Below are 19305 nucleotides of genomic sequence, written 5' to 3'. Positions count from 1 at the left end.
CAGTTGACTAAAAAGGTATGTTGGTTGGTGGAAAGTTTAACCTTTTGAACGTCAAACGGCGCATCCATTTGCCGTGCCACTGACGCCACGGGGGTGAAATTTAGTTTTGTGAATAAATAATGCCAACCTAAAAGTGGGGTGTTTTTCAGTAGATTTTCATCAAAAAACGATCGACGTCAAATGCCGTCTTTGGCGTCGTAGTCAAGATTTTGCGTTGTCGTCAATTGCCGTCTGTGGCGTTCAGAAGGTTAATAAGAGTGCATAAGATTTTAAGGTATAAATTGTTTAGAAATGTACGTAAATTGTGTCTGACTAATCAAAGACATCTCTAGAAACAAGACGGATCAGTTGGAAACTATTTTCGACATCTGAACTACAAAAAAATTCCGCACAAAAGTACTCATTTGTACCGAAAACAAGAAGTGAACTTAAAACTTTTGACCGGTAGAGTAAATTAATATATAATAGAATGTACTAACCACTTGTAGAGTTCGTCGTTGGAGTCGAGCATCAGGCCCTCTCGCTGCGCGCCTTCCTTGCATTGCGTCATGAGCGCTGCGAATTCGTCGCCCTCGAACAAACCCGGCACCTACGGACGTTCGATAAACATTATGAAATTCATTTTTTGCAATATAACACTATATTTGGCTCTTAAAAGGTCAAAAGGAAATATTCAATATAGCAAAACGTCGCAGACTAAATGCAGTCTGCGTCGATGAGCCAACGCGTGTGGCTTCTAATAAAGCTACTCGTTGGTGAGCGTAATATGGCAAGCAATTTCCGACTTGAAACCTCTCAAACGGAATAAAAATTACCTGTCTTGTGTACCTAAACGGCCTCGCTCGGCTCGCCCTAAATTTACCGACGGCCAGCAATACCTAGTTCCCGGCTTTTGTAGTATTTTTAGGGTTCCGTACCCAAAGGGTAAAAACGGGACCCTATTACTAAGACTCCACTGTCCGTCCGTCTGTCTGTCACCAGGCTGAATCTCATGAACCGAGATAGCTAGACAGTTGAAATATTCACAGATGGTGTATATTATTTATGTTGCCGTTATAACAACAAATACTAAAAACAATACACGGAACCCTCGGTGGGCGAGTCCGATTCGCACTTGTCCGGTATTTTTTTATAGTCACCTCTCCGTTGGCCAGCAGCGTGTTCATGCGCTCGAGGAAGCCGCTGTCCAGCACGTTGGACTCGTCCAGTATGAAGGCGACCTTCTCGTCGCGGCAGCCGGCGCGGCGCAGCACCGAGCGCAGGTCCTCGTCGAAGTCCGCGCCCGTGTACTTGTTGTGCACCTTTATAACACAACAAACTTATTAAAAAAACAGTTTTTTATACTACGTCGGTGGCAAACAAGCATATGGCCTGCCATTCTCTGTCTCCGTAGCCTATGGACGCCTGCTACTCCGGAGGTGTTACATGCGCGTTGCCGACCCTAACACTCCGCACCCTCGTCGAGCTCTGGCAACCTTACTCACCGGCAGGAACACAACACTGTGTAGGGTCTAGTGTTATTTATTTGCCCGAGTCAACTAAATCTAAGGCGCCTGCAGTTCAGCGGCGAAAAAAATTAAACAACAAAAGGCATAATACAATTACTAACTTCTCTATATGTATTTCATAACGCCTATTTTACCCGACAGGGCAATTTCCACCGGCCTTACACGGGCGAGAAAAGAGGTACATATTTAGTTGTAGGTAATACAAATGTTTCGCAGCAAATTTTTTTTTGGTTCATACTACTCTGAAGCCTTGCGCGGCAGCCCAGCCCCTGTGGCTAACGGAAATTACGGTCGATATGTAAAATGTGATCCAGTACTTCATCAATCAGGACCAAATATATTTAACTCCGAAGACCGGATTCATCCTGAGGGTCGTAAAGTTGGAATCTCGACACAATGCGAATTTTAATTCGTTTGTGGTGAGCGTTCCGACTGACCATCTAGCGACCTTCACCAAGGAGGAGTTTTGGCCGAAGGGTGTCAAGTTTCGGCGGTTCCGCGGCCGGCTCCCTGACACTGCGGGGTTGCGTAATGCATCGCAGCCATAATGTGATATGTGGTGTTTAGTTTTTTAAAGTTTAGTTATAAAATATATTTTTATATAATATGTATGCTAGTTTTAAGGTATTTATGTATGGGCCATTAGTTGCCTGAAATAAAGATTTTCATTTCATTTCATTTAACTTGTTAGTAGAGCTAAAATAACTGTATACCTTGATCTGGAAGATGCTAAGGCCGTTCATCCAGGCCACGAAGCGACTGAGCGTGGTCTTGCCAGCGCCGGAGACACCGATGAGCAGCAGATGCCCTTGCGGCTGACGGAAGATACGGTCGATACGAAGAACGTGGTCCAGCACTTCGTCGAAGAGAACGAGTGGTACGTCCAACTCTTCTTCGTAGAACACCTAAGGGAATTATTAGGTAAATGGGTTAATGATGACGTTCACATTCATTGTCTGGACGATAACTTGAATATATATTATTACAACTGGGAGTTTTCAGAATCTTGATTTTCAGAGTCTTTTATCTACTTCGCTGTCACTGAAATGTCTGGCGAGAGGAGTAGAATTGGAGATACGCGAATAATGAAAATCGGAATTCGTGACAGCCGAAGATTGATTGGGATTTCTAAAACAAACAATTGAACTTAAAAAAGCACAAATCAAAATGATTGATAAAAAATAATTTGTTCTGTTCCCAAAGTAGTGTATGTGAACATTGGTTTATCTGGGCGGTAGTTTTAATAGTAAAACGTTACCTTTAGTCGGGCCTTGACGTATTCACGCAGTTGATCCCTCTCGACCGGCACATAGTCCTTGCTGAGCCAGTTGCTGTACAGGATGGGTCGGGCCAATGCCTGCTCGCGGTTAATACCTTGATTGCGAAATAAAATTTTCGTATTAATTTATCTTGAAAGAGGAATTATATGTATTAATATGACAAGATATGTATTTTGATTCATTTTAATTTACCCAGTCTTTAATAAAATACGACCAGAAAAGCGGTTAGTACCGATGGATGCACGGAATCAATGTACGCATTTGACAATTGTGTATAATCTAGTCGCGATTTAAAATGCAACATCACAATCATCTCAATCTGAACCAGTTTTTATTACTGAAACATTGCATTTCAGAAAAGGCTCAGAATTCATTTTTCATCAGGTGAATATATGTGTCGCTTAACTTCAAACTCGGGTAAATCCATTCGACCCTCTCAGCAAATATCTACCCTATTACCTTTTCTTTATACCAAAGTCGCATAATCTGACAGATGGATTTACCCGAGTTTGAAGTTAAGCGACTCATATAATCAATCGCAGATCTGTTTTTTTGTAAAGAAACGTACCTGGGAAGAACCTCATAGCAACAGTATCGATGTTCTCATCGGTCCATTGCCTTTCGGTTTCTTCTACCAATCGATCCTGGAAGAGACGCAGAGCTTCGTGCGCCCACAGTCTCACCAGACCTTCCACGTTCAGGTTGTCAAGAGGCCTGGGTATTAAAGATTATCATTTATGAAAAAGGTAGCACCAACGAAGACGCAAGGTAAGACTCGAAGAATAAACCAAAAGGTTCAGCAGTGTAAACGAAGATTTTGCTGAACCTTTCGGTTCATTCTTTGCGTCTTACCTGACAACGTAGTTTTTGCAGTCACGTTCTATCCCATAAAATTAGACGCTTTCACAAAATAAGATAGTATACGTACAGAATCCTCAGTGTCTAACAAAACCTGTCTGACAACGAATAGCGTTGTTTGTCACTTCTAAAGCACGAGTCGTATCGCACGTTGTGTTAACCTGCGGCTTTAATGAGTGCTCAGATCACTAGTGAACCGCGCGCTCGAGCCAGCACTGACGCTGTATCCAACTTCTCATCATCAAAAGAGTAAATATATACATCTCACCTGATAGCTTCACAGATGCCTCGCACCCTTCTGGTCATCTCTCTGGGTGAGTACACGTAATGCGGCTGCATGTCTTGCGTAAAGCGTTCTTGTGAAGCCAAGTAAAGCTTCGCTATGGCTCGAGGTTCTGCGTAACTATACATGAATGTTATGTAACCTCACCTGATGATAGCTTCACAGATGCCTCGAACCCATCTGGTCATCTTTCTGGGTGAGTACACGTAATGCGGCTGCATGTCTTGCGTAAAGCGTTCTTGTGAAGCCAAGTAAAGCTTCGCTATGGCTCGAGGTTCTGCGTAACTATACATGAATGTTATGTAACCTCACCTGATGATAGCTTCACAGATGCCTCGAACCCATCTGGTCATCTGTCTGGGTGAGTACACGTAATGCGGCTGCATGTCTTGCATAAAGCGTTCTTGTGAAGCCAAGTAAAGCTTCGCCATGGCTTGAGGTTCTGCGTAACTATGCGTGAATGTTATGTAACCTCACCTGATAGCTTCACAGATGCCTCGAACCCATCTGGTCATCTCTCTGGGTGAGTACACGTAATGCGGCTGCATGTCTTGCGTAAAGCGTTCCTGTGAAGCCAGGTATAATTTGACCATGGCTTGAGTCAGAGGTTCTGCGTAGCCGCGAAGTGCCGGCTGCATACGCAGCATGGCTCGAGTGAATGTTCCGTAAATCTGTTTGGAAAAATATTATGTTTAAGATATAAAAAATGTCATGGTCTCCAGATGTGTGATTCAATTAATGTATGGATGGAAAACACTATTTGTAGTGTCGGAACGCGCTAGGCGCTCTTACAATTTTACTATAAAATGTATTGCATAGTGGGTCGGCAGGCCTCGTCGGCGATGGTGGGATAACTTGGGACTCCTTCTTGAGAGGCTGGCCAGATAACAGAGACGAGTGGAACAAGAGGGGGGAGGCCTTTGCCCAGCAGTGGGACACAGTGGGCTCTGAATAATAATAATAGTGGGTCTCAGGTGGCATACGTTTCGAACAAGGTCTACCCACGACTGCGGCGACCAGTGGCCATGGTCTCATAAAATTGACATACATCAAGTTGCTATGTATCCAATTTCAATGTAAATATACTCTGAGAAGCAATATGTTAGCCTAGCACCTGTGACACGTGAGTTCGACCAGACATATAAGTAGACCACCCTACTGTACCTGTTCGAGCGAGGTCTCGCCGGGGTAGTCCACGTAGATGACGGGCACGTGGCGCAGCAGGCGGTGCGACAGCGGCTTGCGGCCCGGGTCCGTCGGCGGGTTGCACGCGCCCACAAACTGGATACGCTCCAAGTGGACCCATGAGTGATCTATGAAAGTATAAAAGTTAAATCAGATAAGGCTTAGAACATCCATCAAGGCAAACAAACCTTACAAGATTTTTAGCTGTTTTAGCCAAGAGAAAGGAAGGTTTTTAAGTGGAATTAACCCTTCAGAATAAACAGCATTGCAATTTTGCCTCGCTTGCAAATTGCGACAATATGCTGAGTCAAAGCCTTTTCCTTACTGCACACATTGCTGGACTCAAGTGTAATTTATTTTTCTGTCTGCGTGTATATAATTTCTGTCAGCTATCTTTGCATTATCTTTTTTTTTTCTTTGTTTTTTCATCTTTTTGTCCTGTGTATGTGTACTTTATCGAATAAATGACTATCTATTTCTATATTTCTATTACCTTTGAACGTCACGCCTAACGTGTGTGACACGACATTGTGAACTTTGTTGGAATGCACGAAGGTTAATATTGGGCTGCAGCCGCGCGCGTCAGTTAAAACCTTTGGCGATCAAAGAGTAAAAAACATTGACATCGCATGAGCAAATCTTTACATACAACAGCAGAGGCTGAAACGGTCCGCGGTCTAGTTACTTACTTCATCTAGGCTAGCTATGTCTAACGTTTCATCTTTTGCTATTCCTGCATGCACTTAAAATTTTGTTTGAAGGTCTATTTTTTTATATGTATTAAAATCTCACCGCTCGCTCTGTAGAAGCCTTTGTGCTCGAGCAGCTGCCTCAGGAAGGAGATGACGCGCTGCGTGCCGTACTGGTCCATGTCGGGCAAGTTGATCTCGTCGCAGAACAACACGAGCCATTTGCCCAGCTGAAAACAAACCATTCAATTAAATTTCGAATCACCGGGTTACGTTTTGACACGTATCTATTGATTTATTATACTTATACTATCCCGTTGGATGCCTCGTTAGGCATTTGACATTTTAAACTATACCACCCTTAGTTGTGTATTGCGTGTCACATTTTGCTTTAATGAGACAGTGAGACGCACTGACATTTGGACAAAGAAATTGGACAGGTGGAATACCAGCCACCTTTTAAACATCTTAGCCCTTCTGAACTCGTCAGCTATTAAAGCTGTAATCTGCCGATTTTTATTTTTATTGGCTTATTTGATCAACTGCACACTACCGGGGGCTTTGTGAACCGATTTCGCCGCCAACGACGGGTATATCCGAACCGCAGGTCCAACGCCAAAGACGGATTAATCCGTCACAGACCACAAAGTAACATAGACCTACGTGCCTATGCATAAAGTTCAATTTCAGTTTTGACATTTTGGTGACGTGGCGTCCGAGTGACAGCTTTTGTGTTTGACACGGCGTCGAAAAGGACACGTTCGTAAGTGACGTCATGTGTCATAGGCCAAAGGAAACAAAATAACTACGCAAATGCTACAGCATTCGTGTCCGCGAATGTGTTAAGGACCAACCATCTTCTGTCTCACTCGTGTTCACTGGCCTTCCCATTAGCCCCGTTGCAACAAGTACTGACCTGCACAGGCGCCAACACAACTCCATTCGGCGTCTTCCTGTACTCGCAGTAATGGTCGAAGGTCTTCAGTAGTAGTTCAGGCGTGGTGGCGGACGAGAAGTTGAGCCCGACCACCTCCATGTCGGGCAGGGCACGAAGCGCAGAGAACAGCGTCATGGTTTTACCGGAGCCGGGCGGGCCGCATAGTACTGGAACATGTGATTACGTTAGCGGACATCGGAAGCGAAAAACGACAACATTTCCATAGAACGTGACGCAGCCTACAAGTATCCAAAAATAAGCAGGGGTGATTGGAAACAATTTTCTAAAGGGTTTTCGATAAGAAATAGGTTATAAAAACCGGGCAAGTGCGAGTCGGACTCGCGCACGAAGGGTTCCGTACCATAATGAAAAAAAAACGAAAAAAAAAGCAAAAAAAAAACGGTCACCCATCCAAGTACTGACCACTCCCGACGTTGCTTAACTTTGGTCAAAAATCACGTTTGTTGTATGGGAGCCCCATTTAAATCTTTATTTTATTCTGTTTTTAGTATTTGTTGTTATAGCGGCAACAGAAATACATCATCTGTGAAAATTTCAACTGTCTAGCTATCACGGTTCGTGAGATACAGCCTGGTGACAGACGGACGGACGGACGGACGGACGGACGGACGGACGGACAGCGAAGTCTTAGTAATAGGGTCCCGTTTTACCCTTTGGGTACGGAACCCTAAAAATGAGTTACGAAAACAATGGTTGAGAAATAAGTTCGCAGCTGTCTGGGAGATTTAACAGGAGTTTGTGTGTGGGGTTGTAAGATTGAGAAACCTTGACGGACGTTTAATTTAACTTTATATTCCGTTCCGCTACAATGAACTATGAAACTTTCCATATAATATTTTGGAGTGATATACCGTTTGGCGCAAACGACCCTTAGGGAGAACCTTAGCGTCTCCCGATCCTCGGCGTCTAGCCATCTACTCAACGCAACGTCGGCGCAACTGTGCAGAGACGTTATTTTCCATATCGCTGACTAGACGCTATAGTTTGGGGTCTCTCTTAGGGCCACCTGACACTAGCGTCTCCCGAGCGTCGGCGTCTACTCAAATCTATGGCTGCTGCTCGACACAACGTTGGCGTAACTGCACAGCGACGCGATTTTCCATAGTCCTGACTAGACCCCGGCGCTCAGAAGACGCTAGGATGGGGTGGCCCTTAGACAGCCAGTACGTACCCAGCGGCTTGTGCTCGGCGAGCCACGTGTAGAGCAGCGCCTCGTGGCGCACCGTGTCCAGCGTGGGCACGACCACGTCGGGCGCCGCCACCTTGTGCGTCTCCACTTCGATCTGCGGGACCTTGGCGGACCAAGGCACCCACTCGCCGGTGATGGACACCTAGATAAGATAGGGGTTAGTTTAAAATCTGCTATTGAAATTATATTAGCGCATTTGTTACTGATTATCCTCAATACGACTTGAGAACTCAGTGCCGTTAAGACAGTCCAAGTCCATCACAGGCTAGCATGCACTGGGTGCAAGACAGAGCGGCTTGGAGAGCACTGGTGAAAAATGTCCACATTCGTCACGTCCCTCAGCCATGAGGACACGACAAGGAAGAAGTCCATCACTCTAACGGTATACATATGTCCCTAGGCGCCTTAGTGTAAGGCCTGAGTGGACGCTCGAAGCGGAGCGTTCGGCGGGGCGTGCAGCGTGGCGTCGGGCTCACAAGTGATTTAAGCAGCGTGCACTAAGGCCGCTCCTATACGTTTGCATTTGTTTAACATGCACGCCGCACGCCCCGCCCCGCTGCACGCTCAACTCGAGCGTCCACTCAGGCCTTACACTTAGGGTAGTATTCCACGGATTCCACCTGTCCAATGTGTATTTGCGTCTCACATTTTGCTTAGTGAAAGTGAGATGCAATGCACATTGGACCAAGAAATTGGACAGGCGGAGTAACAACCTTACTAAGGCCCGCTTGCACCATTCCACTAACCCGGGGTTAATCGGTTAAACCGTTAACCAAGTGTCAAATTATACTGGTAACCATGGTAACTCCATGGTTTAACCAGTTAACCCTGGGTTAGTGAATGGTGCAAGTGGCCCTAAGGCGTGTAACCCAATGAAAAAAGAACTTAATAAAATGAAAGAAAATAATAAAAGGTGGACGCTCGCACGTGACATGACCGCCGGTTCATAGGCGGGACAGTAAAGCTCTGGTTTCCTAAGATAGCGGTGCCGTCATATAGCGGCCGTCTCCATACAAAATACTAATCATCCTTATTTAGCCGTATTATTTTGTATGAAGACGACCGCTATATGACGGCACCGCTATCCTAGGAAAACCGAGCATAAGATAACTATGCGAGTGCAATTGAGATAGGAAACGGCGGGTTAATGTATGAACTTATTCGTGCTTAGCGTCTTCATTGCGTATTTAGATATAACAATATTTGTGAATTAAGACAAAGAAGCGTAAGAAGCTCACCTCGAAATCAATGATGTGTTGATTTGGCCCGCAGTTGGGCAGAGGCATAGTGCTCGCCGATCTTATGAAGTCGCCCAACTCATTACGATCCTATGAAAAAAAAACATATTTACTATTTAGTCTTGTCATAGAGAAATATAGTAAGACAAGAGTGCTCACTCCATACATCAGTTTTGGTACCAAAAAGACTAATATATTCATATAGACGACATCTAGCATCGAGTAGCGGAATTATCAGTACTGCTAAGTAAAACCAAAGTAAACCAAAACTGATGTATGGAGTGAGCAATCTATATATTTTTTTCTCTATGGTCTTGTCCAGGCCGATATAAATTTTATTACAATAAAATTAAGGTTTAAATTAAAATACCTTCAGCTTAGCGTCACCAGCGAAGGACCAGAGAAGAGAGTAGACGAGCCACTTGGGCACGTACGCTTCCAACTGTTCGTTTGTGACTGGGAAGTCGGGATGCTGCCGGTTGTAGCCAAGAATGTTTCTGTACAAAAAACGTTACATAAGTTTTGGTCTTTGGCTAAAAATGTCTATCATTAGGGTTCCGTACCCAAAGGATAAAAACGGGACCCTATTGCTAAGACTCCACTGTCCGTCTGTCTGTCTGTCTGTCTGTCACCAGGCTGTATCTCATGAACCGTGATAGCTAGACAGTTGAAATTTTCAGATGATGTAGTTCTGTTGCCGCTATAACAAATACTAAAAAGTACGGAACCCTCGGTGGGCGAGTCCGACTCGCACTTGTTTTTATTTTATATGTTGCAAAATAGTTTTTTTTCAAACACAGTTGTGTTGGCGCAGTACAGCGCCATCTGTTTTGGATGTCAAACTAAGGGGTACGTTTTTTTCTTATATATCGAATACAACTACATATATCATGAATAAATATTAGGGGACATCTTACACAGGGGAGACCTTACACAGATCAACCTAGCCCCAAACTAAGCAAAGCTTGTACTATGGGTGCTAGGCGACGATATACATACTTATATAGATAAATACATACTTATATAGATAAATACATACTTATATACATAAATTACAACCATGACTCAGGAACAAATATCTGTGTTCATCACACAAATAAATGCCCTTACCGGGATTCGAACCCAGGACCATCGGCTTCGCAGGCAGGGTCACTACCCACTAGGCCAGACCGGTCGATACACTTTGTTTTCATCAACAATTGTTTTTTGTTTACGATAGTTATTAGAGAATCTATGTTTTTGTTGTTGTCAACGGCTTTTTTTTTTTTTTTTTTTTTTTTTTTGAAAATTTAACAGAAAAAATACAATATTTAGTACCTTAATCTAATGTTTCGCCAAACTGTGAGACAGTTTGTTGGCGGTGCGCTCTAAACTAATCTTAAGCTAAATAGGTACACGAATTATTAAGTGACAAGTTAAGTTATCATTAAGAACATATAAATTTACCTATATGTATGTATCCTAAATCTATCTTGCGATAATCTAACATAGTACTAATAGTGACATTTCATAACACGAACATAACAGGAAGAATTCTTATAATATTATAGCGGCACAAACGCTTTGTTAACACAAGAAAGTAGGTAGCTAGGTAAAATTTTCATATTTGTGTAGTAAAATCTGTTTAAATTTCGACTTCAATCTACCTATGTTCAATTTAGGTGTTTCAAGTAAAAGAGGGTACTCGTTATAAATTTTGGGGATCAAGTATTCTTTTGTTCTTCGACCATAATAGTTTTTTGCTGACGGTTGTGTCAATCTTATTCTCTTAGCAGACCTAGTGTCACGCTTACTTATTCTTGGTATTTTACAATCATCAGTGTAGTAACTATGTAACACATTTAAATATACAACCTTACAATGCACAGGAAGTATCTTACAAGTTGAGAAAAGTGTATCATAATTATGTCTGTGCTTTTTCCTAGTTTTATAACCGACCAAATATTTAATTAATCTTATCTGGAGTAGCTTTATTTTATCTAAATAAGTTTTAAAGGTAAGTCCGTAACAGCTGAGTCCATAGCTTAATAATGCGTCAGCAAGTGCATGGTAAACAATGTGCAAGGTGCGTTTATTAACAATTCGATTTAGGTGGTAAAATTGACCCAAAATAGACCTAAGCCTATTGCATATTTGATTTATATGAAGTTTGAAATTGAAATGTTTATCTATTAGTAATCCCAGATACTTAAATTCCTCAACTACTTCTAATTTATTACAAGTGCAATTATTTTTATTTTTATGTAAACATTCATATGAATGTCCTACGACATTAATTTCACATGCCTTTACATTTTTGGCTATCTTGTTGTACGGAGAAAATATATGCATACATTTAGTTTTATTTAAATTCAAAATTATTCCATTGTCATGGGCCCATTTAGTAACATTCTCAAAATCCACCTGCACCTTACTCACCATGTCTGCGACGTCCTTGCCGGCGAACAACAGGCACATGTCATCCGCGTACATGTAGACTGTGCAGTTTTGGACTACATTCGACACGCTGTTCACATGCATGATGTACCCGACCGGCCCATATACAGAACCGGTCGGCACACCGAGAGCGACGTGCGCGTCGGTACCCGACTCCCCGTTGATGGCCGTGCGCAGGGTCCTGTTGTTTAGGTATTCGCGGAACCATTGTTTCGTGGGTCCTCTGACGGCTGGACGTAAGGACATATATCTATCTCACCTAACACCGCGATTCAACATGGAGTGCAAGGAGGACAGCGCGCGATGCCGAGTGAAGTCCATAATGTGATCGAGAGAGACGGCACGTTCGAAGCATTTCACAACTAAGCCGTCTCCAAAGAAAAGAGGTTGGAGAATCATGGCTACATCGCGTTGAGTCTGAAAAATACAATGCTGTTACTGAACCGTGCTTATAACTTGAGTCTCACGGGTGACAGTCAAATATAAATTCCAAATTAAAACCTCGATGACGTTTTTTTGCTGGAAAATTTATACCCATGAGAAGTCCATGAGATGTTATAATGCAACCAACAGTATCGTAGGCTTTAATCACAAATCATTTTTCTACTAGATTGAGTACATAAAGTATCTCGGTCACCACACATTGGCGATGGCGTTCCAATACTGATAGGCTACAAGTAAATGAGCGTTGTGACCTAACAGACAGGCCGTCCGCTGGCTGGCGTGGTTGCACGTAGCGGGTGAGCGGGTTAACGAAAAATAGTATGAGCGTTACTAACTGGCGCGGAGGCGTGCGGCGGATTTTACCTACCCCCGCACCCACGTGCGTGTGCCCGCTCCGAGTACCCGCGGCAGCTAGCCGACGCCCTTAGTAAACACTTCTTACAGCGGAGTATGACGCAAAATTTCGTGGACAAAAGACAATTTTCATTTGTTTAGACCAGCGGTCGGCAACCAGCGGCCCGCGGGCCACGTGCGGCCCGCGAACCTCTCACTTGCGGCCCGCGAGCCTCCCTGTCCATTTTGGATGTAATTATTGACAAATGACAATGTCTGATAAAGTCATAAATATTAACAAAATGCGGCCCGCGTTCACTTCGTTAACTGCTATGTGGCCCTTGGCTGCTAAAAGGTTGCCGACCGCTGGTTTAGACTATTTTGTAGGAATATTCAATTTTAAATAGCTCATTAACCTGTAAAGCTGGAGACAGGATGTTTTCCGTAGCGTTTTGATCACCGCCCGCCGACGGAGCGGCCATCACAATGCTGAACGAGTCTTCTTCGCCGTCCTCCAGAGGAATGTTTCTCAGTCTGAACAGAAATTAAACAATTTTGTAATCATGTTATATTTTGTAAACTGTTATGACAATCGAAACTAGTACGGATTGTGACTTCCTTATATCATAAAGAGCGTTTTTATTGTCCAATATCTCTCTCATAAAAAATAATCTGTATTTGATTTCGATGTTTTAAACTGATTTGAATTTAATCGAGAGATCTAATACTATTTAGTAATTATTTAAATAGCATTTGAAACTATCAAAGATATGTGCGAATGTAGGGGATATTTTGCGGTTTTTTTGTAAGATTACTAGTTGAGGTAAAAACTTACCTCAATAAATAATTTTCGAAGATCATCTCGGTAGTGAGTACGTCTTGTGAGAACCAAACCATACCGCAACGCGAGACCGTAGCAAGGGTAGCATATTTAAGATCTTGGACCTGGAAACAAATATATCGTTAAAACGAATGTCAATGTCAACATAAATAAATGAAAGATACATGCATGATTAATTAACTTTGTAGCAGATAAAATAAAGATACCATATAAAGCAACACCCGCGGAGACGTACCAAATATGGTAGCCGTAGATACCGACGTCATGTTCAAAAGCAGACGTTCGGCTAAGGAGACATTTAGACTTATTGTGTGCAATACCGGCCAAACTAACTAACTAACCTCAAACATGACGCGCACGTTGGGCAGCGCGACCAGCTTGTCGTCGAGCACTGACTTCAGGTCCACCTACTCGGGATCCACGTCGAAAATGATCTGTTTGTTGGTACCATATATAACTGACCTCAAACATGACGCGCACGTTAGGCGGCAGCGATAGGCGCTCGCCATTGGGCAGTGTGAACAGTTTGTTGTCGTCGAGCACCGAGTTCAGGTCCACCCACTCGGGGTCCACGTTGAATATGATCTGTTTGTTGGTACCATATATAACTGACCTCAAACATGACGCGCACGTTGGGCGGCAGCGACAGACGCTCGCCATTGGGCAGCGCGAGCAGCTTGTTGTCGTCGAGCACAGAGTTCAGGTCCACCCACTCGGGGTTCACGTCGAAAATGATCTGTTTGTTGGTACCATATATAACTGACCTCAAACATGACGCGCACGTTGGGCGGCAGCGACAGACGCTCGCCATTGGGTAGCGCGAGCAGCTTGTTGTCGTCGAGCACAGAGTTCAGGTCCACCCACTCGGGGTCCACGTTGAATATGATCTGTTTGTTGGTACCATATATAACTGACCTCAAACATGACGCGCAAGTTGGGCGGCAGCGACAGACACTCGCCATTGGGCAGCGTGAGCAGCTTATTGTCGTCGAGCACCGTGTTCAGGTCCACCCACTCGGGGTCCACGTTGAATATGATCTGTTTGTTGGTACCATATATAACTGACCTCAAACATGACGCGCACGTTGGGCGGCAGCGACAGACGCTCGCCATTGGGCAGCGCGAGCAGCTTGTTGTCGTCGAGCACAGAGTTCAGGTCCACCCACTCGGGGTTCACGTCGAAAATGATCTGTTTGTTGGTACCATATATAACTAACCTCAAACATGACGCGCACGTTGGGCGGCAGCGACAGACGCTCGCCATTGGGCAGCGTGAGCAGCTTGTTGTCGTCGAGCACCGTGTTCAGGTCCACCCACTCGGGGTCCACGTTGAATATGATCTGTTTGTTGGTACCATATATAACTGACCTCAAACATGACGCGCACGTTGGGCGGCAGCGACAGGCGCTCGCCATTGGGCAGCGTGAGCAGTTTGTTGTCGTCGAGCACCGAGTTCAGGTTCTCCACCCACTCGGGGTCCACGTCGCCGTCGAATATAATCCATTGGCGCTTGTTGATTTCACCGCGGACGTTGTCAATGATTTTTCTGAAAAGGTTGTTTTATGTAGAAGCAAGTAATAAGTGCAACGCTACGAGCCTCATTTTGCTATAAATGGTGAAATTCGTCATGTTTTTGCTATAACTTCAAAACGTAAACTAGTTTAACCGCTAGCCATAGCCATGAAAACGGCGAGACAGCTCTGTCAGCTCTATTCAAATAATTTATCCCTTCAGTGAGCGCGGTCGTTTTATATATCAACAAAATTTAGCTCTGGGGTTAACGTGAGTTCATATAATTGATGTAGGATACAGGAACTTTTCGAAGGTCCTATGTTTAAGGGGTTACCTGAGGATGTGCGTGAACAGTCCATCGGTCCATTCGCGAGTGTTGGGGTCCAGTACACCGTACAGCGTCTCTTTTGACATCGCCTTAGGGTCTATCACGTGAGCTACGCCTTCAACGCCTTCGAATCTAAATAAAAACAAGTTTGTAATTAAAAGAATGCTGTAAGTATGGTTAATGATAATACCATTGTACAGTTTTGCAACATATTTCAACTCTAAATTATTTTTTTAAGGCTGTGTGTGATTGCCAAGCCTTGCCTACGGTACAGTCAGTTAAAATGAAGTTTCATACCTTTCCAAAGCCTTAAGCAGCACGCGCCACGCGGTAGACTTGCCGCTGCCGGAAGGCCCGACCATCATCAGACCATGATTCAGTTTGCAGATCTGATACAGTTGCAGTACCTATACATAACATTAAGTTAGGATAACTTCTGTGAATTTTGGTTTCAAAAAAATGTTTTAATAAGTCGTGAATGTGAAAATATGATGAGTTTTGTGATTGGCAAAAATATAGCGAGTGTTGAGCACATGTTTTACTTAAGCTTCATAATAATAAGTAAGATAAGTGTGCTGAATTGATTGAAAACACATCAATAGGTAACACAAAAGTGGTTTGTGAGCGAAAATGTTATTAGATTTATTAATGATGAACTGAAATAATTTGCTGTAGTGTGTTGATACGAGTATTTACAAATGTAATTTTATCAAATAGCGGTGTAGAATAACAGCGTGTGCTTTTCATAGATCCAGGGAGAATTTCTGTGGAGTACGAAAATAAAACAAGTGTCAAAACAAATAGCTATGAATTTACAAATAATAGAACGCAGGAAAATAACAATAGGCCAAAATAATATTTGAAGAACCAATTAAACAAAGAGAAAAGTTTTCAAATGCTATATTCGGGCTGTTACTAAAAGCGGCTGTTTGTTTAAAATAGAAAATGTTTTTGTTAATGTTAATAGTTGATACAATGGTATTGTGGTGGTTAGTAATTAGTCTAACGACGCGACGTTCAATTGTGGCCGAATAACAGGGCTGCGGTTTAACCTGCGTCTTCCGCATTCTGTCGCGAATGCAGAAAACGCTGGTTCGATTCCAGCTCTGGGCACTTGACTTTGGAGGCCTTGGTCACTTTTACTTTCATATATGACATCTCTTTCAGTTTGTAATTTACATAGTAGTTTTTACTTACCATAATGCAAATCAAAATATTTAATATTCTTTGCATTAGGGTAACTTCGCAAGCGGTATAATTATAAAAATGGCAAAGATCTACTACACTAGCAGCACTTTCCATTGTAGCAACCGTAAGAATGATGCCATTGCCGTGGTACGCATTGCAAGTAAGTGTCTTAAAAATATCTACCATTTCCATAACTATCCCGCTTTCGAAGTTACCTCAATGCACCTTAAATTATATGATTTGTTCGCTGTTCGCGAACTATATTATATTATTAATCATAATATTCAACATTTAAAACAACCCCGAATATACCACTCATCTTAGCGAAACCGAAAGAACTGCTCCACTACAAGACCAGTGAACACCCTGTAAACACACACATATACAGATCCGTGCACACATACACACTGACCTTCTCGATCCACGTGCTGTGATGCTCGCGCGACGCCTCGCGCCGTCTCTACGTGCCGTTAGCGGTTAGCATGGAAACGCATATGCATACACACTCACGGGCTACCGTATGATTGATATAGACTGCGCTTTCTAATGCTGTATTATTATGTGAGATGAGAACGATAGCGACAAGCAATACTTGAATCTAGAGAGAGAAGTCCTCGTGGAAATAAGGTCAGGGAATTGGATCTGTGTGCTACTTTGTATGTCATCACAGTGGCAATATCTCTATCGGCTTCGTAAAAAGAGATTTGCTGTTAGTACTTCAATTAAATTCAATTTGTATTCATTTCCATTGTTAATAACGAGGTGTGTGAGTACGAATCTTAAAAGCGCCTACGAAAAATTTCCTCTAGAAAACTTAATACGGCTTCTACATCATCACTCTATTCACCTACGTTCACCCGACCTTATGCCCTTTGTTCTTCTGAGGGCAGACCTTCAACACTGCCTTCCACGTCAACAACCTCCACACCATGTTATGTCTTAATTTCTATACTTTTTATTTTTGCAAATTTAAAAAAAATTAATCAAATTTATGATTTATAAATCGATGTTTATATCAAAAATGAGAAAGCACGTTACAGTGAGATGGATACTTTGTTGTACGCTGTATCTATAATTTTACCTCAAATCGTTTTCAATATAAATAAGTTATTTTAACAGAAAAGGCGCTTTGGTGTTCTACTTTTTTTCCATTAGAAAACGCAGTCAAAAAAAATAAAAATAAAAATATTTATGATAAAGCAAATGTAAGTTTCATTGTTAAATATTGTAATCGCATTCATTAATAATGTTAATAGCAAAATAATGTTTTATAGTTTAATTTTAATGTCAGATGATACCGTCACCGGTTATGATGAACTTCATAAATAAAAAAATGATATAATCTTTGTGCAAACAGTATGAATAACATTTATGTGTCAAACAGTGCGCATGATTATAAATTGTTATAAAAATATCACTACAGCCTTGGTAACCGGAACGATGAGAACAGAGGGCCTACCGCGAACCACGTTCGACGTGTTGCCTCTCTGTTGCACATGTAAATTCGTACGTAAGTGTGACAGGCAGGCAACACGTCGAACGTGTTTCGCGGTAGGCCCTCAGCGTCACACTTTCAATGAATGAGCTAGTGTCAACTGAAAACCAAGACTGAACAGGACGAAACAGTGCATTAAAAAACATAATGCTCATCGCCTTTCGTATGGTATTATATTTCAAAACACTGCGCCCCGGTGATCAAAATGCATCTGATGATCGTCAGTAGGACAACTTTACTCTCTGTTGTTCATTACAAATAATACAAATTCACCACCCAGTAACATAATAAGTGCATTTATATGAATCATTCCCATTTATCTCCGCCTCATACACATACTCGTACATCAAAAGAGCATACGGCGGGAATACACCAAATAAAGTGGAATTATCCTTTCAAGACTTAACTTGTGTTATGTCTCTTGCAAAGCAAAGTTTTAGCGTATTGTGATTTAAAATGCTTATTTTCGGAATTCAAAATTATTATAGTAAAATGAGTAATGAGTATAGCTGTTCCTACTGATTATCAATGGTCGATTTGAGACATAAATGGTATTCGATTTGTTATATTTATGATATGTTAAATGTATTAAATTCACCGCATTTCACCACCGTTTCCAGGAATGCAGTTATTTAAACTGTGCCGACGAAAAGATGCCAAAATTGCGAAATGCTACATGGAAAAATCATCTACAGGAAATTTAACTTGGTATTTCACCTGTCCAATTTCCTTGTCCGTTGTCAGTGCGTCTCACTCTCTCATTAAAGCAAAATGTGAGACGCAATACACATTGGACAAAGAAATTCGATAGGTGGAATACCACCCTTACAATGATTTGTGCAAAATTTCGACAAGTTTTCGAGAATTTTGTCAGCGTTTTGGAATCTTTCTGTAACTTGCACATCTGGACCTAGCCAAGGTGGCAATCGCTTGCGCTACAACGAAACGCTTTGTGTTTCACTATCACTCTTCCATACTAGTGCGACAGTGACAGTTGCGTTTCGTTCGCCACTGAGCGTAAACGATTGGCATGTTGGCTACGCACCCTGCAGTTATTTAACTAGAATGTGACGCACCTTTTCCATCCAGGTGGAGCCCTGTTCGTCGCCCTCGCCACACACCAGGAACTCTTCAGCACAAACCGCACGGATCTCGTTCTTCAGGCCTATTATAAAAAATATTTACATATATTAGAAAGCTCCATCGGCTACAATTTAGCTTAGTTTAGTTGTAAAAAAACCGGGCAAGTGCGAGTCGGACTCGCGCACGAAGGGTTCCGTACCATAATGCAAAAAAAAAAAAAAAAACAAAAAAAAAGCAAAAAAAAAAAACGGTCACCCATCCAAATACTGACCACTCCCGACGTTGCTTAACTTTGGTCAAAAATCACGTTTGTTGTATGGGAGCTCCATTTAAATCTTTATTTTATTCTGTTTTTAGTATTTGTTGTTATAGCGGCAACAGAAATACATCATCTGTGAAAATTTCAACTGTCTAGCTATCACGGTTCGTGAGATACAGCCTGGTGACAGACGGACGG

The 19305-nt window shown here is 42.5% G+C and overlaps 1 protein-coding gene across 3 annotated transcripts in view; it reads right to left on the bottom strand.

Moving 5' to 3' along the window:
- Window positions 1-19305, bottom strand: part of LOC134798938 (dynein heavy chain, cytoplasmic) — a 75433-nt gene that overhangs the window by 22050 nt on the left and 34078 nt on the right. For 2 of the 3 annotated variants that reach the window (XM_063771371.1, XM_063771370.1), the window contains exons 43-61: window positions 18842-18930; window positions 15380-15489; window positions 15089-15214; window positions 14611-14788; window positions 13237-13346; window positions 12818-12935; window positions 11884-12041; window positions 9559-9685; window positions 9189-9278; window positions 7933-8092; window positions 6720-6907; window positions 5907-6033; window positions 5094-5242; window positions 4407-4600; window positions 3357-3502; window positions 2767-2882; window positions 2222-2413; window positions 1140-1301; window positions 480-589 (exon numbers count right to left, since the gene is read on the bottom strand). In XM_063771371.1, coding sequence (XP_063627441.1) covers window positions 480-589; window positions 1140-1301; window positions 2222-2413; window positions 2767-2882; window positions 3357-3502; window positions 4407-4600; window positions 5094-5242; window positions 5907-6033; window positions 6720-6907; window positions 7933-8092; window positions 9189-9278; window positions 9559-9685; window positions 11884-12041; window positions 12818-12935; window positions 13237-13346; window positions 14611-14788; window positions 15089-15214; window positions 15380-15489; window positions 18842-18930 — 2650 coding nt within the window. Of the gene's footprint in view, window positions 1-479; window positions 590-1139; window positions 1302-2221; window positions 2414-2766; window positions 2883-3356; window positions 3503-4406; window positions 4601-5093; window positions 5243-5906; window positions 6034-6719; window positions 6908-7932; window positions 8093-9188; window positions 9279-9558; window positions 9686-11883; window positions 12042-12817; window positions 12936-13236; window positions 13347-14610; window positions 14789-15088; window positions 15215-15379; window positions 15490-16682; window positions 16731-18841; window positions 18931-19305 lie in introns of all 3 variants that reach the window. The other variant, XM_063771369.1, reaches the window with a different exon arrangement.

The sequence above is a fragment of the Cydia splendana genome, chromosome 17 (assembly GCF_910591565.1).
Source record: "Cydia splendana chromosome 17, ilCydSple1.2, whole genome shotgun sequence".
Taxonomy (NCBI): Eukaryota; Metazoa; Arthropoda; class Insecta; order Lepidoptera; family Tortricidae; genus Cydia; species Cydia splendana.
The sequence above is the reverse complement of the archived record's forward strand: the minus strand, read 5'-3'. Positions and strand labels throughout refer to the sequence as shown.